Source organism: Mastigoproctus giganteus, chromosome 4 (genome assembly GCF_048544385.1).
Source record: "Mastigoproctus giganteus isolate SK-2022 chromosome 4, ASM4854438v1, whole genome shotgun sequence".
Taxonomy (NCBI): domain Eukaryota; kingdom Metazoa; phylum Arthropoda; class Arachnida; order Uropygi; family Thelyphonidae; genus Mastigoproctus; species Mastigoproctus giganteus.
This window is the reverse complement of record NC_143578.1, coordinates 27,780,063-27,806,497: the sequence shown is the minus strand read 5'-3', so window position 1 is coordinate 27,806,497 and position 26,435 is coordinate 27,780,063. Positions and strand designations below refer to the sequence as shown.

At 36.8% G+C, this 26,435-nt stretch overlaps 1 protein-coding gene across 1 annotated transcript in view; it reads right to left on the bottom strand.

Moving 5' to 3' along the window:
* LOC150086500 (dynein axonemal heavy chain 3-like) overlaps positions 1 to 26,435 on the bottom strand; it is a 544,757-nt gene that overhangs the window by 367,096 nt on the left and 151,226 nt on the right. The window contains exons 28-31 of the mRNA XM_090372184.1: positions 25,927 to 26,132; positions 25,430 to 25,447; positions 16,271 to 16,385; positions 211 to 409 (exon numbers count right to left, since the gene is read on the bottom strand). Of these exons, the coding sequence (XP_090228310.1) occupies positions 211 to 409; positions 16,271 to 16,385; positions 25,430 to 25,447; positions 25,927 to 26,132 (538 nt within the window). The remainder of the gene's footprint in view (positions 1 to 210; positions 410 to 16,270; positions 16,386 to 25,429; positions 25,448 to 25,926; positions 26,133 to 26,435) is intronic.

The window sequence follows — 26,435 nt, the reverse complement described above, 5'->3', positions numbered from 1 at the left end:
TTACTATTGATTAATTTATTATTATTATTCTAATTTATTTATTACTATTATTATACCGGTCTTCCAGCGTGATGGAGCTGTGTTCGCTTCCGCCAAGGCGGTACTCAAACCCGGGTCCATCAGGCTGGTAGTCTAGTGTCATTTATCACTGGGCCATCACACCCCTTATTATTATTATTAAATATATTAAAAATATTAAGTAAATTTTACCTGTAACATCTGTCTGTCAAAGGTGTAATGACTAGTCGATGTGAGTTTCCCAGATATTCATAACCATAATCCATATCGGTAGAAATCATTCTCACAATAACATTGTTCACTTCCCAGTAATAGCGCAGCTGACTAATCCACCTGAAGTCAAGAATATTCTCAATATTTGAATCAGCAAGATTGGCTACTTCATCCCTTGCTACAATAACAGAGATAATTTGCAGATTTAAAGTGGAATAGGTAACATGCAAAATATATTAAGAATGTAAAGTTCGGATACCACTGTCACTCTACTAGATAATGATCTACTAATAAGCAACTCAAAATATACAATAAAAACAAACAAGGTAAACATGAAAAGTTCGTCCTTGTCATATCAAATACAGGCCAGTCTTTCTTTAAAAATTTTTAAAAAGACATGTGCTTCCCATCTCTTTTACCATGATGTATGAATAATGTCTTTTGAGATCATAATGGACATCATGTGTGTGATCTCTAAAATTTCTTATATTTCTAACATACAGCTTTAAAACAGTTTATGCAGGCTAGCTATTATAGTATATAGTGTGCTGGACCAATCCTATTGGCAATTCTCTAGGAGGCATCTGGTTTAGTTAGTAAATAATCTTGCTGCCTCAATTCTAACCAATCATGTCTGTCAAAAGATAAATACCCCACATGCATTACATTATAATTTACTGGTACATACAAGGTTAGAATTTTAAAAGAACTTTACAATAATGACTCCATGTAATGCTAATTTAAAATTTAAATTTCCAATTTTACATGTATCAATAAATTACAGTATAATGCAAGTGAAGTACAGGAACTCCCTGACTTATGCAAGGGTTGCGGAACGCAACCCTTACGTAGCGTTCCACGGAATGCTATGTAAGTCAGAATTTCCCCCATGCTTGTGCAGCACTTGCTGAATTGATAGAATCAAAAAAGAACTGTTCGACGAACATGTGAATAGAATTATTTATTGTATTTATTCAAATTTTTATCTCATGCGAAGGAAAAATTACAAAAACATGCAATTTAAAAATATTTCAAAATTATAAAATTACAAAAAGAGAGGAGACAGGCATAACGTCAGTAAGTTTTACATCTCGAGCATCGTTGCCAGAATTGACATCTTCAGCTGATAAGTACGCTATTGCAGAGGTTGAGGGTTGTGGAGATTTAGAAGGGGTCAGCCGCTCAACCTTACGAAAGAATATATCAATGGATGACTGGATGGTGGCTTTTTTCTTTTCATCGTAGATTTCTTTGTAGCAAGCAAGCATATCATTCACCCCTCTGTTAACTTTTAAGAATCATTTGCTGTCAGGATCCATCTTCTCAAACCTCGCCATTGACAATGCAATTTCACGAAATGCCATTGCCATCTCTCTGGTGATGAAGTGGCTCGGCTCCTCAGTTGGTTCATCTTGAGCTTCGTCAGCATTTTCTTCTTTCATTATCGCTGCTTGCAAGTCAATAAGTTCTTCGTTAGATAATTCCTTTTCTTCTTCCTCTATTAACTTCTCCACGTCTTTGGCATCAATCTCCAACTGAAGTAGCTCTGCAACCTTTAGAATCTTATCTGTAACCTCTTCATATGATTTGTGTTTTTCAAATCCTTCAAAGCCTTTTACATGCCATTTCTACCATGTGCCATTTAAACAACTTTTAGTAATTTCTGCCCGGGCCTTATTAATGTTTAAGATGGCGTGGTAAATATTATAAGATTTCCAAAAGTCTCTTAACGTAACATTTTTCTCACTGTCTACTGCAGACAATGCCTGAGCAAATGTGTATAAATAATATGCTTTTAAATTCGAAATAACACCCTGATCCATAGGTTGGATGAATGAAGTCATGTTTGGCAGTAGAAATATGACTCTCACATTCAAATTGAAATCATCTAGATGCATAGGATGTCCAGGAGCATTATCTAATAGAAGCAAACTCTTGAAAGGAATGTCATTGTCTTTACAACATTTTTCAACCTCGGGAATGAAGCAGCATTTAAACCAATCCTCAAAGAGAGATATTGTTATCCATGCTCTCTGGTTCAATCGGAAATACACGGGTAGGGTGGCTTTATTGATGCCCCTAAATGCACAAGGATTTCCAGAATGGTACACAAGCAGTGGTTTTAATCTCTAATCTCCAGCTGAATTAGCCCCGAGAAAGAGCTTTGATGCTTTTGATGCCTTGAAACCTGGCGCTGTATTTTCCTCTTTGGCAATGTATGTTCGATCTGGTATTTTTTTCCAATACAGAGCAGTATCATCAATGTTAAAAATTTGCTGCATTGAATAGCGGCCTTCATCAATAATTTTTTCCAACACATCACAAAATTTCTCTGCAGCTGCAGAATCAGCACTGGCAACTTCACCTCATACTTTAACATTGTGGAAACTAGCATGATGCTTGAACCTATTAAATCACCCGTTGCTTGCAACGAACTTGGGTTGGGGTTCGCCATACTTATTCTTAATGTCTTTATAAATACTTGTCGCTTTTGCTGGATTGGTCATTAGACACAGGGGCACTCACTTCTGAATCTGATTTTCCATCCATATTATTAATATCTGTTCTATCTTTGAATATAGCACTTGAACGCTGTTTTGTGATCACTGTTCATCTTTAGTGCGTTGATCCTTTTATATGTCCTTTTATACGTGCAGTGTCCTTTAAAATAGTATTCACTGTTGAAGCAGCGAGACCTAATTCCCTTGCAATAGATGACAAACTTTGTCCTGCTTTGTACTTCTTAATCATTTTCATCTTCATTTCTAAATCAATTTTTAATCAATTGCTAAATCAATTTTTAATCAATTTCTAAATCAATTTTTAATCAATTTCTAAATCAATTTCTAAATCAATTTCTAAATCAATTTTAAAAAATTTTGTTTCATTTCCTGGCACTGCCAGCACTTGCACTTTCCATTGGTCCCTTTCCCTTCATCATTGTAATACATAAATAGGAATGAAGAGAAGTTTCTGAAAATTTGTTTTTATATGACTGAAGATTTCAGTGAAGGGGAACAAATTTCACCATAACAGCATAAAAACCCACACAATTGTAGTTTTTTTTTAATTTTTTATTATTATTATTATTAGCTATATGGTGCAAGGAAGCCTGAGACTTATGCTGCACCAGCCAAAAAAAAATTCCCGAGTTACCCTAAGAGAGAGAGAGAGAGAGAGAGTCAGAAGTAGAAGGGAATCACCAAGAAAGAGAAGAATAATGATATCCAGCTCAGGACCCCGGCTGTGCCAAGCCCATACTCACCAGATGTGAGCCCCTGGAGTTATCGGGATTATCGCAAATGCAATAAGATCAACTTTACTACCCGTTTGTAATTAGATGCACTAACAGAAAAAGCCCAGTAAACCGGAACGTGTAAATTGTTTTATGGTCGTAACCTCCAGAAATGTGTTTTAGAAAAATATCACAAAGGCGTTCAAAATTGATTCTTATAAAGGAACATATGATAATGATGAAAGTGTAGTGCAATTTCCATTATAAATATGACCTTTTAGAGAGATAAATAGCTTAGTATTATAGCAAAATTTTCAACTTCCAAAGACTTGGAACAAATTACAAAAAAATAAATAAAATAAAAAATGTGTTATTGGACTCATATTACGATATTTTCACGATACCTCCATTTATTCCTACGGGATGCAAAATATGTTTCCATGATTTTTTTAAGTTTGCACCAGCTGGCCAAAACTTACGTAAAGTCAAATTTCCGTAAGTCGAGTATTACATAAGTCGGGGAGTTCCTGTACATACTGGCCTTCTTATCCAGAAAGCTTGGGACCAGAGGCTTTCTAGATTTTTGAAATTTCTGGATTTCAGGTCTGTAGTAAGAGAATTTAGAACACATGCAAAATAAATAACCAATCTTATATTAAGAAGATGTTTATTTATCTTTTAACACCAAATATCACAACTTGAAATAAAATTTACCTAGTTTTTTTCAAATTTTTAATATGAATACTTGATGACCTAAACAAGCGTTTTTATTGTGAGCAATTTCATTTTGGCATTTTTGTGTGTGTGTGTGTGTGTGTGTGTGTGTGTGTGTGTGTGTGTGTGTGTGTGTGTGTGTGTGTGTGTGTGTGTGTGTACACATTAATTTTCATGTTAAAAGATACTCTCCACACACTCTGCAGGACTGATGATGCGATGAGTACATATTGTTTTATTGCCGTGTAAACCTCTCTGCCATGGAATGAATGTTTGTATTTATTTCTTGTTTTCACCACCAAAAGCTAATTTCTTTTTTTTATTTTTATGAAACAAAGATAATTTTTTATTATCTATATTTAGCATTAGCATTAGTAGAGGCATTTGATGCAAGAAACAAAGCTTATGCAGCATCAGCCAAAAAAATAAAATAATAAAATAAAATAAAATAAAAATAAATAAATAAATAAATAAAAAATAACCGCTTCCACTTCACCCCTCTGTTCGTTCGAAATACCTGTCCAGCTGAGCCTTAAACTTATTTAGGCTATCAACTTCCACGACAAGGGATGGAAGTCTGGTCCACCAACCAACCACCCGCTGGCTAAAGGCAAATTTCCTCACGTCTATCCTACATCTGTCTTTCCTCAATTTGAATTTATGCCCTCTCAGGTGATTTTTCTGAGCAAGAGAAAGACTCCCATCAGCATTGAGCATGCTCAAACCATTCAAGGCTTTATACACCTCGCCGGTGCCTAGTCTCCAGACACTGTAATTTGCAAAACTTAAGCCTTTCTTCATAAGAGCAACCCTGTGTTCCATTCACTAATCTTGTTGCCCTTCTCTGTACTCGTTCCAGCAGCTCTACATCCTTATTGAAATAAGGCCTCCAGACCTGTATACAGTACTCTAGGTGTGGCCTGACCATTGCCTTATACAAGGGAATAATCACCTCCTTATCCCTGCTAGAAAAATTCCTATATATCATCGACAATACACCATGAGCTACTCTTGCAGCCCATCTGCACTGCTCAGAAAACTTCATATCTGCCTGCACAACCACCCCCAGGTCCCTTTCATTCTCTACCACTGTCAGTGTAGTACCACAGAGTTGATACGTTGCTCTGGGGTTGCTGTTTCCCATATGTAGTACTTTACATTTGTCAATGTTAAACTTCATTTGCCACCTCTCAGCCCATCTGCTCAACCTTTCCAGATCCTGTTGCAGCAGCATAGTGTCAGTAGTGTCCTTGACAACCCTGCCTACCTTTGTATCATCTGCAAACTTGGACATTAAGCTTGATATACCATCATCAATATCATTTATAAATACAGAAAACAATAATGGATCCAATACTGAACTCTGAGGGACTCCACTAATAACATTAGTCCACGATGAGCAGTGTCCATTGATTACCACTCTCTGTCTTCTCCCCCTCAACCACCCCTTTATCCATAGCAGCAATTTGCCTCCAATGCCACACTGCTCCAATTTGTGCAGCAGTCGTCCATATGCAACAGTATCAAAACCCTTTCTAAGATCCAAGTATATAATATCAAAGTTATTCCCTGCATCCAGTTCTGTTGTGACTGCATCATAGTATCCAATCAAATTGGTCAGGCAAGACTTCCCCTTAACAAAACCATGTGCCTGAGCTATAACTGAAGTCTTGTCTAGATGATCCTGCAGTGCTTGTTTAACCAGTGCTTCCATTAATTTTCCGGGAACAGAAGTTAAACTAACAGGTCTATAATTACTTGTGTCGCCTTTTGATCCTCCTTTGTGAATTGGGGTCACATTTGCACATCTGCAGTCCATGGGTACTTCCCCGGATTCCAAAGAAGCTCTCATAATTATGGCTAAGGGTTTGCTTACTTCCTTTGCTGCCTCCTTTAATATAACAATTTCTCCTCCACTTTACTCTCAGTTATTACAAGATTCTCTAGCTTACTGCCAGAGTTGAATACACTTCTGGCATTCCCCTCGCTGAATAACTCCTCATGTGTGAATGTCGATGCAAAATATTCATTTAGTTTGTTAGCTACTTGAGCAGGATCATCAACAGTTGACCCATCGATATCAAGTGGACCAATCTGATTCATCCCCTTCCTTCTAGAGTTTACATAAGTAAAGAACTCTTTGCTGTTTTTCTTTGCATCCCTTGCCAAAGATTTCTCGTAATCTGCCTTCACCTGCCTAACCTCCTTTGTAACTTGGTTACAGATCAACTTGTATCTATCATAGGCTTCTGTGTCACGTGTTAATTTGTATGTATCCCATGCATTTTTCTTCTCTGCCATATGTCTCATTAGTTTATCTGACATCCACTTAGGCCTAAACCTTGAACAATATTTCTTAGTTGATATGTAAAGCCTAGTAGCTTCCAAGATAAATTCTTTGAATGCTTCCCAATTTGAATTTGCTGTTGGTAACATCATCAGTTGGTCCCACTGTATAGAATTTAAATACTGTCTCAGTACATCGTAGTCGCCTTTACGAAAGCAATAACCCTTCCCTTTACCCCTGATGGTAGTTACCTCCTTGAGCAAATCCCACTTCAGCACACTGTGATCACTGCCACCGAGTGGTTCCTGTATCTGCAGATTCTTAATGCATGAAGAATCACTGCTGATAATCAAATCAAGAGTATTCCTCCCTCTAGTTGAACTAGAGGGAGGAATGCTGATGTAGAAAACAATCATCCATGCTGAACATGCTGATGTAGAAAACAATCATCCAATAAATCCCCAAAAGCCTTGCTAGTGTGTGAGTGACCAGCCCCCAAATTCCAGTCAATATCTGGGAAATTAAAATCCCCCATTATAAGATTCTCTGATTTACTGGCCCTCTCTATTTCTCTGTACAATTTCTTATTATACTCATCAGAGTCATTAGGCCTATAGCACACTCTTACTCTCAATTTTGATCTCCCAATGCTTATGTCAAGCCAAACTGACTAGACACTGCACTGTCCAGCAATGTCAACTGGCTTCACTTCCTTTTGTGGCATGGTCAGTTTTTACTATGTCATATCATACAGTAGCCAGTCAACTGTCAACACGACAGGGGGATAACACTAACTCCTTCACCCTCACCTCCCTTTGTGAGGGTGAAGGAGGAGCAATATGGAATTAAGGGCAAGTTGCTGCAATGGATAAAGGGATGGTTGAGTAGAGATGGCAGAGAGTGGTAATAAATGGACACTACTCTAAGTGGACTAATGTTATTAGTGGAGTCCTCCACGGTTCAGTGCAGGGCCCATTGTTGTTTTGTATATCGATGAAGTTGATGAAGGTATATGAGGCTTAATGTCTACGTTTGCAGATGATACCAAGGTTGGCAGGGCTGTTAATGATAGTAAAGACAGTATGCTACTGCAATAGGATCTATAAAAGTTAGGCAGATGGGCTGTGAAGTGGCAACTGAAATTTAACATTGACAAATGCAAAGTACTGCACATGGAAGCTGTAATACAAGAGAAATGTACCAACTGTGTGGTACTACACTCAGGAAGGTGGAGAATGAAAAAGACCTGCGAGTAATTATGCAGTCGAATATGAAGTTCTCCGAGCAGCGCAGACAGGCTGCCAAAGCAGGTCATGGAGTTTTGTCAATGATATATAAGAATTTTGCTAGTAGAGACAAGGAGGTGATTATCCCTTTGTATAAGGCAATGTCCACACCTTGAGTACTGAATACAGATTTGGAGGCCTCATTTTGGGAAGGATGCAGAATTGCTAGGAACAGAGGGATGCTCTTACAAAGAAAGGCTCAAGTTCTACAAATTGCAGCATTTGGAGACTAGGCATATGTGAGGTGACCTGATTGAGGTGTATAAGGCCTTGAATGGTTTGAGCAAGCTCAATGCTGATGGGATACTTTCACTTGCTTTCTTGAATTATTTGCTTCAACTAATGCTAATGCAAATATGAAATTTTGTGTTTGCTATAAACTGCATTATTTTTTATATTCCTCTTCTGGGACATGATCATATTGACATTTTATCCAAAATTGTGGTATAATGAGGCATGGTATATCAAGGTTGCACTGTATTTAATACTGATGTTATTTGTTTTAAAATCTGTCTCACATTTTCTAGTTATCACAAGAAAAGAATTTTAAAAAATTATTTTTAAACATTCATCAAGGAATAAAAATACATGGATTATCCAATAAATTGTATTTTTGTTTATTTTTTGCTTGTTTTCTACTCTCCTTTAATTTTATTTATTTATCATTATTATTTAATTATTATTAATATTTTTAATAGATGAGTATCCACTTGGATCATTAGTCCAAATTCATCACTGTGACAGTGCAGTATCAGTTACAGGAATGTAAACAGCTCTGACTGAAATTAATTAAAAAGTCATACAGCAGTTGTTGGAAATTTTTTAAACGGCCTATATTAGTGTTCAAAAAGTGTGGAAACTTTTATGAACATAACTGTTTTTATGTTATGACAAGTAGAAGGAAGTTTTTCAAGAAAAAATACATGACAAGTATGCTATTTTGAAATTCACTTTATTTTGTACTAAATACAATAAACAATATGGAAATTCATAAACAATTATAACATTAAAGTGTAATTTAAATCTATAACTTGGAGTGTCCTTGCAGTAGCATGATAGCCAGTATTTTGCAGGCTACGCTTTACTCTTGATTATTGCCTGGCATCTTCGAAGCATGGAGTCTACCAATTTCTCCAGTTCTTCTTTTGTAATTACATGGAACCATGATTGAATAATACATACTGTTAGTTCTCATTTATTGCTTGGCTGAGAAGTATGCATAAGCTGTCTTTAACAGGACCACAAATTTTTGATTGGATTCAAGTCTGGACTATTACAAGGCCATTCCAATACTTGAATATTTTGTTTATCAAACCACTCTTTGCATACCTTTGCCGTGTGACGTGGTTCCCCAAACTGTTGGAAAATTAAGTTAGTCAGATCAGGAAAAAGGTTGTTAGCAGACTGCAGTAGCTTTCTCTCCAGGATGCATTCAATGTACTTTCTTGCATTGATTGTAACCTGCAACACTTCAATTCTGCCAACACCAGCATACAACATACATCCCCACATCATAAAAATCTATGGGTGTTAAATTGTTGCACTGAGGCATCAGGCATCAAATATTCTGATTGTCTTTTCTGATATATCTGATTCCACCACTGCCAATATTGAAATTTTAGTCTCATCATCAATCACTCCGCAGCACAGACTTCCATTGTTCAGAAGTCCAATTGTTTGTTTGCTTGTTATTTGGTTTTTAGGAGCATTAGCAACTAAGGCCATATTGCTCCGGGGATATGCGGTGGTCATTCCCTGACTCTTCTGCATCCTCCGTATTTGGTGGTCATGGGCTCAAACTCCAGTCTAATCAAGAAGCGTGTGCTACGCACTGCTGCTCCTGCCCACCTGGCTAGGGAGGTGCCGCAAAAGTCCAATTAACATGCTCTTTGGCTCAAGTCACTGTCATCCATCTTTGCTTTAATGTCAAAAATGGTTTTTTCCTTGGAATTCGAGCTTTAATTCCATTGTCAAAAAGCTGATGTAAGATTGTCCTTTCGCTCACTCTCAAGTCTCTCAGGTGAAAGAGATTCTTGCACTGCTTCTATTAGAACGAGCAGAAGCCTGAAAAACAAGATGCATGGTATTTCAGAGACTGCTGGGAGCCATTGTGGTACAAGTAAACACATGGGTTGTGTTAGGGTAGCTAAGAATAGAAACAGGTGCAGGTATACTTGCGTGTACACCAATGCTAGGAGTTTAGTAAATAAATTTAATGAATTTGAGGTATTGCTCAAAACATCGAAGGCAGATATTGTTGGGATATCAGAGACGTGGTGTCACACAGATATAAGGGATGCGGAACTGCAATTTGGGGAGTACAACGTCTACAGAAAGGATAGACAGGATAGGAAGGGGGGAGGTGTTATGCTATTAGTTAAGAAACACATAAAAACCAAGGAAGTGAAGCCAGTCGACATCGCTGGACAGTGCAGTGTGGAGTCAGTTTGGTGTGACATAAACATTGGGAGATCAAAATTGAGAGTAGGAGTGTGCTATAGGCCTAATGACTCTGATGAGTATAATAAGGAACTGTACAGGGAAATAGAGTGGGCCAGTAAATCAGAGTGTCTTATAATGGGAGATTTTAATTTCCCAGATATTGACTGGAATTTGGGGGCTGGATACTCACACACTAGCAGGGCTTTTGTGGATTTATTGGATGATTGTTTTCTACATCAGCATGTTCGGGAGGCAACTAGAGGGAGTAATACTCTTGATTTGATTATCAGCAGTGATTCTTCATGCATTAAGAATCTGCAGATAAATGAACCACTAGGTTGCAGTGATCACAGTGTTCTGAAGTGGGATTTACTCAAAGAGGTAACTACCATTAGGGGTAAAGGGAAGGGTTATTGCTTCCGTAAAGGCGACTACGATGGACTGAGACAGTATTTAAATTCTATACAGTGGGACCAACTGATGATGTTACCAACAGCAAATTCAAAATGGGAAGCATTCAAAGAACTTATCTTGGAAGCTACTAGGCTTTACATACCAACTAAGAAATATTGTTCAAGGTTTAGGCCAAAATGGATGTCAGATGAACTAATGAGGCATATGGCAGAGAAGAAAAATGCATGGGATACTTACAAATTAACACATGACACAGAAGCCTATGATAGATACAAGTTGATATGCAACCAAGTTACAAAGAAGGTTAGGCAGGCGAAGGCAGATTACGAGAAATCCTTGGCAAGGGATGCAAAGAAACACAGCAAAGAGTTCTTTACTTATGTAAACTCTAGAAGGAAAGGGATGAATCAGATTGGTCCACTTGATATTGATGGGTCAAGTGTTGATGATCCTGCTCAGGTGGCTAACAAACTAAATGAATATTTTGCATCGACATTCACACATGAGGAGTTATTCAGCGAGGGGAATGCCAGAGGTGTATTCAACTCTAGCAGTAAGTTACAGAATCTTGAAATAACTGGGAGTAAAGTGGAGGAGAAACTGTTGAAGATAAACACAAGAAAGGCACCCGGGGTGGATGGGATCTATCCAGTTATATTAAAGGAGGCAGCAAAGGAAGTAAGCAAACCCTTAGCCATAATTATGAGAGCTTCCTTGGACTCAGGGGAGGTACCCATAGACTGGAAATGTGCAAATGTGACCCCAATTCACAAAGGAGGATCAAAGGCTGACACAAGTAATTATAGACCTGTGAGCTTGACTTCTGTTCCAGGAAAATTAATGGAGGCACTGGTTAAAGACACACTGCAGGATCATTTAGACAAGACTTCAGTTATAGCTCAGACACAGCATGGTTTTGTTAAGGGGAAGTCTTGCCTGACCAACTTGATTGGATACTATGATGCAGTCACAAAAGAACTGGATGCAGGGAATAACTTTGATATTATATACTTGGATCTTAGAAAGGCTTTTGATACTGTTGCACATGGAAGACTGCTACACAAATTGGAGCAGTGTGACATTGGAGGCAAATTGCTGCTATGGATAAAGGGGTGGTTGAGGGGGAGAAGACAGAGAGTGGTAATCAATGGACACTGCTCATCGTGGACTGATGTTATTAGTGGAGTCCCTCAGGGCTCAGTGTTGGGTCCATTATTGTTTTCTGTATTTATAAATGATATTGATGATGGTATATCGGGATTAATGTCCAAGTTTGCAGACGATACAAAGATTGGCAGGGTTGTCAAGGACACTACTGACACTATGCTTCTGCAACAGGATCTGGAAAGGTTGAGCAGATGGGCTGAGAGGTGGCAAATGAAGTTTAACATTGACAAATGTAAAGTACTACACATGGGAAACAGCAACCCCAGAGCAACGTATCAACTCTATGGTACAACACTGACAGTGGTAGAGAATGAAAGGGACTTGGGGGTGGTTGTGCAGGCAGATATGAAGTTCTCTGAGCAGTGCAGACGGGCTGCAAGAGTAGCTCATGGAGTATTGTCAATGATATACAGGAATTTTTCCAGCAGGGATAAGGAGGTGATTATTCCATTGTATAAGGCGATGGTCAGGCCACACCTAGAGTACTGTATACAGGTCTGGAGGCCTCATTTCAAGAAGGATGTAGAGCTGCTGGAACGAGTACAGAGAAGGGCAACAAGATTAGTGAATGGAACAAAGGGGTGCTCTTACGAAGAAAGGCTTAAGTTTCGCAAATTACAGTGTCTGGAGACTAGGCACCAGCGAGGTGATCTGATAGAGGTGTATAAAGCCTTGAATGGTTTAAGCATGCTCAATGCTGATGGGATTCTTCCTCTAGCTCAGAATAATCACCTGAGAGGGCATAAATTCAAATTGAGGAAAGACAGATGTAGGATAGACGTGAGGAAATTTGCCTTTAGCCAGCGGTTGGTTGGTTGGTGGAACAGACTTCCATCCCTTGTGGTGGAGGTTGATAGCCTAAATAAGTTTAAGGCTCAGCTGGACAGGTATTTTGAACGAACAGAGGGGTGAAGTGGAAGTGGTTTTTTTTTTTTTTTTTTTTTTTTGGCTGATGCTGCATAAGCTTGCTTTCTTGCATCAAATGCCTCTACTAATGCTAATGCTAATGCTAAGTCAGAGATCGACAAGACACTTCTTATTTCAGATGTGATTCTGTTTGCAATTAGCATAGGCATATGATGCAAGAAAGCAAGCTTATACAGTATCAGCCAAAAAAAAACCTTTCCATTTCACCCATCCATTTGTTCCAAACATTTGTCCAGTTCTTCCTTGAATATATTTAAGCTATTAATTTCCACAATTACCGATGGAAGTTTGTTCCAGCAATCAACCACTCGCTGGCTAAAGGCAAATTTCCACACACATATTCTGCAACTATCTTTCCTCAATTTAAATTTATGCCCCCTCAGATGTGTAATATGAATGAGAGGAAGAATCCTATCAGCATTGAGCTTGCCCAAATCAATCTGAGGCCTTATACACCTCAATGAGATCACCACGCATGTGCCTAGTCTCCAGATGCTGAAATTTGCAGAATTTAAGTCTTTCTTCATAAGAAGACCCTTTTGTTCCCCTCACAAATTTCATTGCCCTTCTTTATACTCATTCCAGCAGCTCTACATCCTTCCTAAAATGAGGCCTCCAGACCTGTATGCAGTACTCAAGATGTGGCCTGACCATTGCATTATAAAAAGGGATAATCACCTCCTTATCCCTGCTAGCAAAACCTGTATATCATTGACAAGACTGTATGAGCTGCTCTGTCAGCCTGTCTGCACTGCTCAGAAAACTTCATATCTGACTGCACAATTACCTCCAGATCTTTTTCATTCTCCACTACCCTGAGTGTAGCGATGCCAGTTGGTATGTTACTCTGGGGTTGCTGCTACCCACAAGCAGTACTTTGCATTTGTCAATGTTAAACTTCAGTTGTCACCTCTCAGCCCATCTGCCCAAATTGCAATCCTTGAAATTCTTCTGTCATCCTGCAAAGAAGTATATCTTTTCCGACCTATTCTCTGCTTGGTTGAGATGGTTCCAGTATTCATACACAAGGTACACAGCTTCTGGACTCCAGCCTTTGTGCACCCACCCTCACCAATTAGTTTTGCAATCTGTTCATACGTGTAGTCCTCATTAGGCAAAGTACTGGCTTTAGACTTCTTCTCTATTGATCAGTCCCATCTCACAGATACCATAAAGTTTATTTCACAAAATTTAAGTTGAACTTGACTTAAACAATGTTCAGTAACTACATAATACTTTACTTTGTCCTCACCACAGGCAGAAACGTCTAGTGTCACTGAATAATCATCAATTTATACTGTTCAGCATGCTCTTGCACATGTAGCCAATCACATTCATTGAAGATGCACCCTGATTGGTCTCTCAGAAACCTTCAGTCATTGGTAGTTTGTATGACTGTAAATATTTGCCAAGATTCTGGAATCAGTTGGTATTTGTTAGTAACTACATTTCACAGCATATTTTTTTTCATTTCATTGGATTTAAATGAAATTTACTGAAATTTATTGCATTAACTTCACGACAAAAAGATTTATAACACTGTCATAAATATTAGTGGTTAAAACCTTTACATCATTTATAATTTTAACTTAAATGTAGAAAAATTCAATTTTTTCAAAGTTTTTCACACTTTTGACCACTAGTGTAAAGGTATGATATGCTTGTTGTATAGAGGAACAAAAGTCGAAAGTTTTCTTCTTATGTTGATGATAAAAATTAGGCACATCACTTTGCCATTACCAACAAGTACAGTGAGTTGCAAAAATTTGCAGTGAAACAGAGCCATAACTCATGTGGAAGGAATCATTTATGACAGAAGGAACCTTCCTGATAACCTCTATTAGAACACTACTGTAAGTCATCAAGGAAAGGCTATAGATGGGGTAGGAGAATGAGCAGGATGGCAGATAAAATTCAGTAATTTACACACTTATTGAATGTAGTTATTCCTTGAGTAAATAAAGAGAAATATCATATCGAAAAGCATAGCAGCCATTAAAATTTCATGAAAAACGATTGTCATTCTACCATATTCTGATAGACAGGTGGGCAGAATAACACTAGAGCTGCATCACATAACTGGATTAAAAAAAAAAAAAAGAATGAATTTGTCAAACCTTCCAGATTTCAGGATTTCAAATATGTGGTCCCATACTGTATTAATCTTTTCCTTACCTCCATTCAAGACAATATATCTTTCAGCTCACACATACTAAAGATTGAATTAGAGTAATATATATGATTCTTATATGTAATTACAACCAACTAATAAAAAAAAATTATATTCATTTCACAACTTCATATTATCTGTATTCTCCTATCCCAAATATTACCTCATCTACATCTATGCAGCAAGAATATTCCTACTATAGCAGAACTTAGCTGAGAAAAGAACTAAACCGCCCCAAAAACTTTCTAATTCATTTCACAAATATATGTGGTCTTAGTTCTGATCTACAAGTTGCTAAGTCCATTTCCAGTGATGTCCATTTCCAACTACAAGTTGCTAAGTCCATTTCCATCTATAAGTTGCTAAGTCCATTTCCATCTACAAGTTTCTAAGCCCTATCTATATTTTCTAACAGAATCTCAATTATTGGTTTCCTTTACCTACATATACCTCATTTTCCTAATACTCACTCTCTAATTCCTTCTGCTTTAAAAGTGAGATTTGTGTATATGCCCGCTCTGATTCTCCTTCCAGACTTCCTAATTTGGAATCTGTGATTTTTCCTTTAACTGAACTCTTTACTACATTCTTTCAAATTCATTTGCTGTCTCTTTCAGCTTGATGAATACTCAGAACTTTTTGACTTTCCTTCTTTTAAACTAGACTTTCTCTAGTATAACTTTCCAAATGAAGTAATTTTCCTCATCTAAACTTTAATGTTTAACTCCAACTGGCAAGTTTTTTAATATTCCACATCTTCCTTTTGAAGGATGTCTGAACATGTGTATCACTGTCAACATCCATTTACAGTTCAACTCAAAACTTACTGAACTAACTTTTCTTCTTCTTCTTCATTTAACCCTTCTATATCTGTTCTTTTGAATGATATTTTTCATATATATTTCCTGAATATAGAAATTCAAGTCCAAAGTCAACAAGTTATCTTCTTAATCTACAAATGGCAGTACTAAAGTACTGTAGATTCCAATAACCATTTGTGGTTGTGATTACCACAAAAAAAAAATAAATAAATAAAATTCTTATAAATAGGAAGTAGTTGCTGAATTTAATGTAATATTGAACAACTGGTCTGTTTCTCTACCTTTTCTGAAACCATAAACCATAGGTTAAAGAGTTCAGAAATCAAATAAAAAGTGAAAGTTCAGAAATCACAAATTAAAAGTAAAAGTTTAGAAATCACAAATTAAAAGTGAAAGTTTTAATGAATATACACAAGTATATAAATCCTAGCTGAAAATGTACTATGGACATAATAAATATATTTGAATTCTGTTCAAAATAATTTACATAAATTAAAAAAAATAATAATAATAATACCAGTTGTATATTTTATACACTAATATTTCATAGAACAATTCATAATGTCAAAATCATACCATGTACATCTATAACTATTAAGGCACCAAGAGTTATTCTTTTCCCTGCATCCAGTTTCCCTCTCACAAGAGTTACAATATCATCGATCTGTTGATTGCACTGTTGCAAGTAGTCCTTAATTCATAAAAATAATATAAAATAAGTGAAATTTAATGTTACCACATTAGGAACTGTTGATTTATAATGTTACTTTTTAAAATAATTAAACTTAAATGAAGTATACAGTATTCAACATTCAGTATTGAAAATGAAGTATTCAGTTTACATGCAAACAAACATAATCTTAATTTCTTTGCAGAAACACTTTTCTTACCTTTAATGCCAAATTTGCTGGCTATTTTTAAGAAAAGGAAGAAAAACATTAATTTACACTAATAAAAATTTTGGCATTTTGGATAAAACTTTGTTACATTAATTAACACTACATATTCAGACCCACCAGAATGGCTATTGTATACAAAGAGTAGAAAAAATAATTCATAAAGGTATAATACGTATATATTTTTATAAAATAACAAAAATATGTTATTTTATTAATTTCATTTAATACTTTACTTTTCATATTATGGCTAATACCTGCTTAATTACTGACCACAAATGAGAAAAAATTTTAAAGAAGCATGAAAGCCAAAATCACCTATGCATATTACACTTGTTGAATAGCAGAAAATATCATGATGAACTTGTGATTTTTCCTACTGTCCTTCCTCCCCTCCTTTCCTATTTCATCGTTATTTCCTATTTACAATGTTCTCATTCATTAAATTACATTCAAAAGAGACGCTTATTAATTATGAGTTTCATAATGTCAGTTGGTTGCTTGCTTGCTTGCTTTGTGATTGCCCTCACACATTGATTACTCATTATCTGGTCATAACATGCCAAATTCAAATTATTCTGAATTTGGTGGAACCCTACTTCCTCTGCGTGAGATCAGCTAATGACTCATGTGAAAAAATCTTACTTCCTCTGCATGAAATTGGCTAATAGCAGCCTTGATTGAAGAGGACTTTAGAAATTCCTCTGTTCACTGATAAAAATCAAATCCAGGCCTCTCTAAAGGCGTGACAGTCTCTTTATCATGAAAATTAAATTTCCATACAGAATATCACCTAATGACAGCCAAATTGAAGAGGCTGTTAGAATTCTTATAGTCTATGAAGGACGCAAATGCAGGCCTCTTGAAACAAGTGATAAGTGGTGAACCCACTATATCATCCTCTATCAAAACCAACAAATTCTGTGACAGTACACATACATGCAATACAAGATATTAGCATTAGCATTAGTAGAGGCATTTGATGCAAGAAAGCAAGCTTATGCAGCATCAGCCAAAAAAAAAAAAAAAAAAAAAACCCACTTCCACTTCACCCCTCTGTTCGTTCAAAATACCTGTCCAGCTGAGCCTTAAACTTATTTAGGCTATCAACCTCCACCACAAGGGATGGAAGTCTGTTCCACCAACCAACCACCCGCTGGCTAAAAGCAAATTTCCGCACGTCTATCCTACATCTGTCTTTCCTCAATTTGAATTTATGCCCTCTCAGGTGATTTTTCTGAGCTAGAGGAAGAATCCCATCAGCATTGAGCATGCTTAAACCATTCAAGGCTTTATACACCTCTATCAGATCACCTCGCTGGTGCCTAGTCTCCAGACACTGTAATTTGCAAAACTTAAGCCTTTCTTCGTAAGAGCACCCCTTTGTTCCATTCACTAATCTTGTTGCCCTTCTCTGTACTCGTTCCAGCAGCTCTACATCCTTCTTGAAATGAGGCCTCCAGACCTGTATACAGTACTCTAGGTGTGGCCTGACCATTGCCTTATACAATGGAAATCACCTCCTTATCCCTGCTAGAAAAATTCCTGTATATCATTGACAATACTCCATGAGCTACTCATGAAGCCCGTCTGCACTGCTCAGAGAACTTCATATCTGCCTGCACAACCACCCCCAAGTCCCTTTCATTCTCTACCACTGTCAGTGTAGTACCACAGAGTTGATACGTTGCTCTGGGGTTGCTGTTTCCCATGTGTAGTACTTTACATTTGTCAATGTTAAACTTCATTTGCCACCTCTCAGCCCATCTGCTCAACCTTTCCAGATCCTGTTGCAGCAGCATAGTGTCAGTAGTGTCCTTGACAACCCTGCCTACCTTTGTATCATCTGCAAACTTGGACATTAAGCTTGATATACCATCATCAATATCATTTATAAATACAGAAAACAATAATGGACCCAACACTGAGCCCTGAGGGACTCCACTAATAACATTAGTCCACGATGAGCAGTGTCCATTGATTACCACTCTCTGTCTTCTCCCCCTCAACCACCCCTTTATCCATAGCAGCAATTTGCCTCCAATGTCACACTGCTCCAATTTGTGTAGCAGTCTTCCATGTGCAACAGTATCAAAAGCCTTTCTAAGATCCAAGTATATAATATCAAAGTTATTCTCTGCATCCAGTTCTTTTGTGATTGCATCATAGTATCCAATCAAGTTGGTCAGGCAAGACTTCCCCTTAACAAAACCATGCTGTGTCTGAGCTATAACTGAAGTCTTGTCTAAATGATCCTGCAGTGCTTCTTTAACCAGTGCCTCCATTAATTTTCCTGGAACAGAAGTTAAGCTCACAGGTCTATAATTACTTGTGTCAGCCTTTGATCCTCCTTTGTGAATTGGGGTCACATTTGCACATTTCCAGTCTATGGGTACCTCCCCTGAGTCCAAGGAAGCTCTCATAATTATGGCTAAGGGTTTGCTTACTTCCTTTGCTGCCTCCTTTAATATAACTGGATAGATCCCATCCACCCCGGGTGCCTTTCTTGTGTTTATCTTCAACAGTTTCTCCTCCACTTTACTCCCAGTTATTTCAAGATTCTGTAGCTTACTGTTGAAGAGGCTTACTGTTGAGAGATTACTGTTGTCATACATATATGTATGACAGTATCCTGTCATGCATATATCTTCTTACATTGCTTTTAAAAATAGAAATGTAACTTCACAACAGAAATACAGAGAGAAGTAAAAAAGTGGTTATCAGTGTCAATGTCATATGAGAAGAATAAAGTGAAAATCTGCAGAAGTTGCAACTTTATTTGTGTGACAATTATGACTTTATGAAATCTCAAGTTAAAAAGGTGGTGATTGGGACACTGTGGCTATCTCCATCCACTTGTCTATTGTATATTGACTTTATAGCAAAAGGGTAGCAAGTCCATATGCCTGCAAACTATGGCAAAAATTACTGTATAGGAATAGTTATTGAAGTTTGGATTGTGTTATAGCATTTAACCATTTGAGGTAGATACAAAAATGTCATTGGCAACACATGACATGGGCATCTAACTTGGAAACTATATTAGAATTTTCCACATAGTGAAGCATTTTTTTTATTTCAATAAAGATTTAGCATTAGTAATGGCATATGATTCAAGAAAGAAAGTTAAACAGCATCAGCCAAATAATAAAAAAAAACCCTTACCATTTCACCTATCCATTTGCTTCAAAGGTTTGTCCAGTTCTCCACTGAATCTATTTAAGCTATCAACTTCCACAATGGCAAATTAGCATTAGTAAAGGCACATGATGCAAGAAAGCAAGCTTATATAGCATCAGTAAAAAAAACCCTTCTCCTTTCATCCACTTGCTCCAAATGTTCATCTAGTTCTGCCTTGGATCTATTTAAGCTATCAACTTCTACAATGACAAATGGAAGGTTGTTGCAACAATCAACCACCCGCTGGCTAAAGACAAATTTCTGCACATCTATTCTACAACTGTTCTTCCTCAATTTGAATTAATGTCCTCATGGAAGTTTGTTCCAGCAATAACTACTTGCTGGCTAAAAGCAAATTTCTGCACATCTATTCTGTAACTGCCTTTCCTCAATTTGAATTTATGCCCCCTCAAGTGTGCAATCTCAGCAAGAGAAAGAATCCCATCGGCATTGAGTTTGCTCAAATCCAGAGGCTACAATTTGCAGAATTCAAGCATTTCTTGGTAAGAGCACCCTTTGTTCTCCTCACTGATCTCATTGTTCCTCTCTGTGCTCATTACAGCAGCTCAACATCCTGCTTAAATGAGGCCTCCAGACCTGTATGTAGTACTCGAGGTGTGGCCTGACTATTGTCTTATAAAAAGGGATAATCATCTCCTTATCCCTGCTAGCAAAAGTTCCGGTACATCATTGGCAAGACCCCATGAGCTGCTCTGGCAGTCTGTCTGCACTGCACTGAATACTTCATATCTGACTGCACAATTACCCCCAGGTCTTTTTTATTCTACACTACACTGAGTGTAGCACCGCACGGTTGATACATTACTCTGGGGTTGCTGCTACCCGTATGCAGTACTTTGCATTTGTCAATATTAAACATCAGTTGCCACCTCTCAGCCCATCTACCCAACTTTTCTAGATCCTACTGCAGCAGCATGCCACAATTACTGTTATTAACAATCCTGCCGACCTTTGTATCACTGCAAATTTGGACATTAAGCATGATATACCTTAATCAATATCATTGATAAATATAGAAAACAACACTGGTCAAAACACCGAACTGTGAATGACTTCCCTAATAACATCAGTCAATGAAGAGCAGTGTCCACTGATTACCACTCTCTGTCTTCTCCCACTCAACCATTAAAAAAATAAAAAAAACAATCAGTCAATTAATCAATCAACCCACTCGGCCATCCCTTTATCCAAAGCAGCAACTTGCCCTTAATACCATACTGCTCCAATTCGTCCAGCAGTCTTTTATGTGCAACAGTATCAAAAGCTTTCCTGAAATCCAAGTATCTGATGTCAAAATTATTATTTTTTTCTTCCTGTTCCTTTGTGACCACATTCATACTATCGAATCATACCACAATCATACTACAGAATAAAATTGTTCAGGCAAGATTTCCCCTTAACAAACCCATACTGTGTCTGAGCTATAACTGCAGTCTTATCTAGATGATCCTGCAGTGCTTGTTTAACCAGTGACTCCATTATTTTCCCCGGAACAGAAGTTAAACTAACAGGTCTGTAATTACTCGTGTCACCCTTTGATCCCCCCCCCTTTGTGAACTGGGGACAGATTTGCACATATCCAGTCCACGGGGACCTCCTCAGAATCCAAAGAAGCTTTCATAATTATGGTTAAGGGTTTGCTAACTTCCTTTGCTGCCTCCTTTAATATGACTAGATAGATCCCGTCCATCCCAAGTTCCCTTCTTATGTTTAGCTTCAACAATTTCTCCTCCACTTTCCTCTCAGTTATTACAAAATCATTTAGCTCCCTGTTAGAGTTGATAAACTTCTGGTCTCCAATTCCCTACAGAATTTCTCATGTGTGAATGTAGATACAAAAATACTCATTCAGTTTTTTAGCTACCAGAGCACGATTATCAAAGGTTGAACTATCGATATCAAGTGGATCAATTTTATTCATTCCCTTTCTTCTAGTGATTACATAAGTAAAGAAGTCTTTACTGTTTTTCTTTGCATGCTTTGCCAATGCTTTCTTGTTATCTGCCTTCACCTGATAGTGAGTTGCCTGATAATTTATATGCATGCTATGCATTTTTCTTCTCTACCATGAGGCTTATTAGGTCATTTGACACTCATTTAGGCCTAAACCTTGAACTGTATTTCTTAGTTGGAATGAAAAGAATAGTAGCTTCAAAGATTAATTCCTAGAATGCTTCCCATTTAGAATTTCCTGTTGGTAACATCATCAGTTGATCCCACTGTATAGAGTGTAAAAATGGTCTGAGACCACACCTTTACAAAAGAAAAAACCTTTTGCTTTACCACTTGTGGTATGAAAGGGTGCCGACCAGGCTAGCCAGGTGGGTAAAGTGCCTGCCTGGCAACCCAAAGGTCGCGGGTTCAAATCCCGCCTCGGGCTTGGATCAGAGTACTGCAAAAACCGTGGAAGGCATATTATGGCCACAGAAGCCGCTACGCCAATAACTAACAAAAAAAAAAAAAAAAAATGAAAGGGTTAAATCAAACATCAGTACACTGTGATCAATGCCACCTAGTGGTTCCTTTATCTGCAGATTCTTAATGCATGAATGGTCACTGCTGATAATCAGATCAATAGTATTACTCCCTCTGGTTGCCTCTCCAATGTGTTGCAGTAGAAAACAGTGATCCAATAAATCCATCAAAGTCACGCTAGTGTGCGAGTGAACAACCCACAAGTTCCAGTCAATATCTGGAAAGTTAAAATCCCAATTTATAAGACATTCTGATTTACTTGCCCACTCTATTTCTTTGCACAGTTATCCATTATACCCATCAGAGCCATTAGGCCTATAACACACTCCTACTCTCAAATTTGCTTTCCCAGTGATTATGTCACACCAAAGGGACTCAACATTTCACTGGCTACCCATGTCAACTGGATGATGCATTACCTTAGATTTTCCTAACTAACAACATAACACCTCCTCTCTTCCTGTCCTGTCTGTCCTTTGCCAGATTTTTTTTTTGGCTAGGGGCTGCTTTACTCAATAAATGAAAAAAAAATGTCCTTTCTGTACACTTTTGAAGTACAGAAAGTAAATACTAAAAACAATGGCGGCAAAATTTTAACGTTCTTATCGATACAACACATTTAAAGATTTTTTTTGTACAGCCAAAGGAAGCAAGTTTATTTTTTTTATTACAAGGTTTGCTCCACTGCTGATATTGTCATTATAGTCTGCATGCTGCATTGAATTTGATACTCTTTTTATCATGATACTCTCTAGCTTTCTAGCTTCTTAATGAGTTCATACAGCTTAATTGTATATTCATAGGCTAGACAACATATGAGACTTTATACTGTTCTTACAAGAGTAGTCTTCATGGTAGAATTTTGGTATGTAAATTATATTTTGTATGTAAACTCAACAAAAGGAGTTGCTCCATCCACTCAATGAACTGAAAACAGAATTTAAGTCATACAGGCTGGGATTGATCTTTTGAAAGAATGGAATTTCATGTTTATTGATAATCATACTGTGGGCATAAACTTCAAGTGAGAGACCTGCTAATAACACAGGAACACTAAAATATCCTGGTTATTAAACAATTACTATTGCCCAATCTATAAACATTTTTAACATTTCTAGATAGCCAAAAAAGTTCAAAAAACTAGTTAAAAAAAATTCAAGTGCTGAATGGCACCTCATCAGTGGGAAGTTGTTGAGGCATTTTAAAAAATGAATCCAAATGACAGTAAACTGAAGCTTCATATCTATGTTGTACTGGGCAGAAATGTTCAAATTTCCAAGATAGAACTATCAACTTCATTGAATATATATAAAAGGGGAAGAGGAGAAATAAAATATACCTCACTTAAATTTACACGAAGGGCAAAGCAAAAAGCAAGAAAATTAGAACAGAAGGAATGCCCATTTTTTAATAATAGCATGAGAACTAAAAAAACATTTAAAGTTCTGTATGAACTTTAAATGTATGAAGTTTTAAACAAATTAGCATATTGATACATTTTATTAGTAGTTTACTTATACTCTTACCATTCAGCTATTCAAGAGCTGTCAACATTTAGCATAGAACAAGATATGTGTTTACTTTCATAAACCTTTTTGATTATGAGCATACTGGGCAACTTAAAAAAAAAAAAAAATTGTTATGAAGTAATAATAAATAGGCTATGCAATAAGAATACTTTTCAGCTAATTGAAAGACTGGAATTTCATGTTTATCCAAAATTACACTGTGAGCATAGGCCTCAAAAAGAGAGAAATACTTTTAAGTCCCAGAAGGAGTAAATTACTAAATAGCAAACATTTCATTTTTAAACATTGCTTCAAAATCTGTAATAATGTGCTGAAAAAAAGCACAGTAATCAAGACATGAAGAACAGAAATTAAAACAACATTAAAATTAAAATTCACAAACAAAAATTAAGAAGTATCCACAGTACTGAAAGACGTATACACTTCCCTACAGATTTATCTAAAGGAATTAAACATTATGTTAAATTTCACTGCCTTTTGCTTTAACATACTGTTTAATTAGCTTTGGCAAACCATGAAGGAAGTTGTACTATGTTTTTTTTTCAACAACAGGAATAAAACTTGACAGTACCTTTGTCAATATCATTTAGGTGTATATCAGGAACAAACAAGAGCAACAACAGAAAGAACCCTGGGGGGGGGGGATTCTCCAGCAACTCTGATCCACCCTGAAGAATTGCTATTTATAACCATTCCATGTCCTGTTCTTCAGCCATCCTTTGATTCTCATAAGGATCTTATCCACATTTCATTTCATTTCGTTTCATCTTTCTTCAGTTTGTATAATAATTGCTCATGAACTTTGTAAAATTCTTTACTAAAGCCTAGTTATATGAGGTTAAAATTGTTCTTAACATCCAACTGCTTTATGAGTGTTATAATTTATCATATTAATCAAGCAACATTTCCCCTTTGCAAAGTGTTTCTGTGATTCTTTTAATATACACTGTCTGTTGACATGCACCTGTAATGTATTCTATCTGTTACAATGCCTGTGAAACTTGGGCTTTGCAGTATGTCCTTCATCAGAGACCCCACAATGTTCACAGCCTAAATGTCAGGCTTACTGGCCTATAGCTGCTTATCTCCTCTTTAGTTCCACCTTTGTGGAGCTGAGACACTCTATTGCTTCCCCCTGAGTCCAATGATAATTTCATAAATACAATAATACTGTTTACTGCCTCATTTAGAATTATGAGGCATATCCCACATTAGCTCTTTGAACCTTCCCCCTTTTTAGACTCAGTAGCTTCTTCACCATCTCCTTCTTTATGGTCACCATATCATTTAATTTATAGTATATTAGCTCACTGCTTATGATTCCTCATGTTGTTATCCATCTTGTAGCCTACTGTATTATTTTTCAACTTCCAAGCAACAGCACAAAGAAATTTGCTCTTCCTGATCAGACACATGAGTGTATTTTTTTCCTGTGCCACTGGCATTGATTAACTTCTTTAGGTGGAGCAATATTAAGTCATTCTTGGTATCAACATTGTCTTTTGCACTCCTCACTTTTTGCATTCTTTGAAATTGACTGTGAAACTTAGGCTTCATATCAAACTGAGTCAGTTGCAGATAGGCATTGTATTTAGACTTATAATCCAAAGGCACGAATTGCTGGGATCATTAACCTCCTCCCCTCCTTTCAACTACCCATTTCTGCCTATATCCGTCTTATCACCAGAAAATAAAGTTTTCTTTCTAACTGCTTGGTTGTCTACTACTGATCAATATTGTTAAAAATGAGTCGCTATTTACTCTTAAATCAGTTACAAGCAGATATGCTGGTTGAGGCTCACATGACCCCTTTGTCAAATATTTGGAGATTATTTGAGCCCCTTATTAAAAAATTAATAAGTTAAAATAGTCTGTTGTTAACAGACTATTTTAACTGGGGATGACCCTTGGCTGAAATTCTTCTCAAGCAAGCCACTGATTTACAAATTAGCAGTACACTCCTGATACAAATTTTGTATTACTATCTCAGTCATATAGGACTGTATCTTACTCATTCTCCCTTTCACTCTAATATCCTTTCAATGATCAAAGTGAGAGAGCTTCAAGTTTTAATCAATAAATAATTGCATTCTGTTAAAATTAAAAAAAAAATCCAATAAAAGTTTATTACCTTTATACTATGTTCTGTTAATGCTTGAGATACTTCAGCTGTCCAAAATATTGTGCTACAACAGATAACAACCTGGCCTGGCCATTCCAATACGAACTGAGTCCTTGGCACAGTAGGATACGATGCCGTTGCTTTTGATATTATTTCTCTTAAACTTTGTATCATGGTTTGTTCCACTTCTACAAGCCACTTTTCCACCATTCCCTATAATGAAATACACACAGCAATCAAATTTAATTCATAAATTCTTAAACTATATGTTTAATGAAATTAGTTACCTTCAAAGCAATATATATTTTGAGATATAATTCTCAGTATATAATAAGAATATTTTTAATACGTAAATTACCCAAATTATGATTACCCTTGATATAAAGGACAAGTATAAAAAGTTTTAGGTTTTATATCAAAGCTACTGCCTTTGCAACTGAACTCAAATTCTGTAATAAGGTACAATTAGAACACAAACATACATGCAAGAATCTTCACATCCTTTGTAACCCTAATTA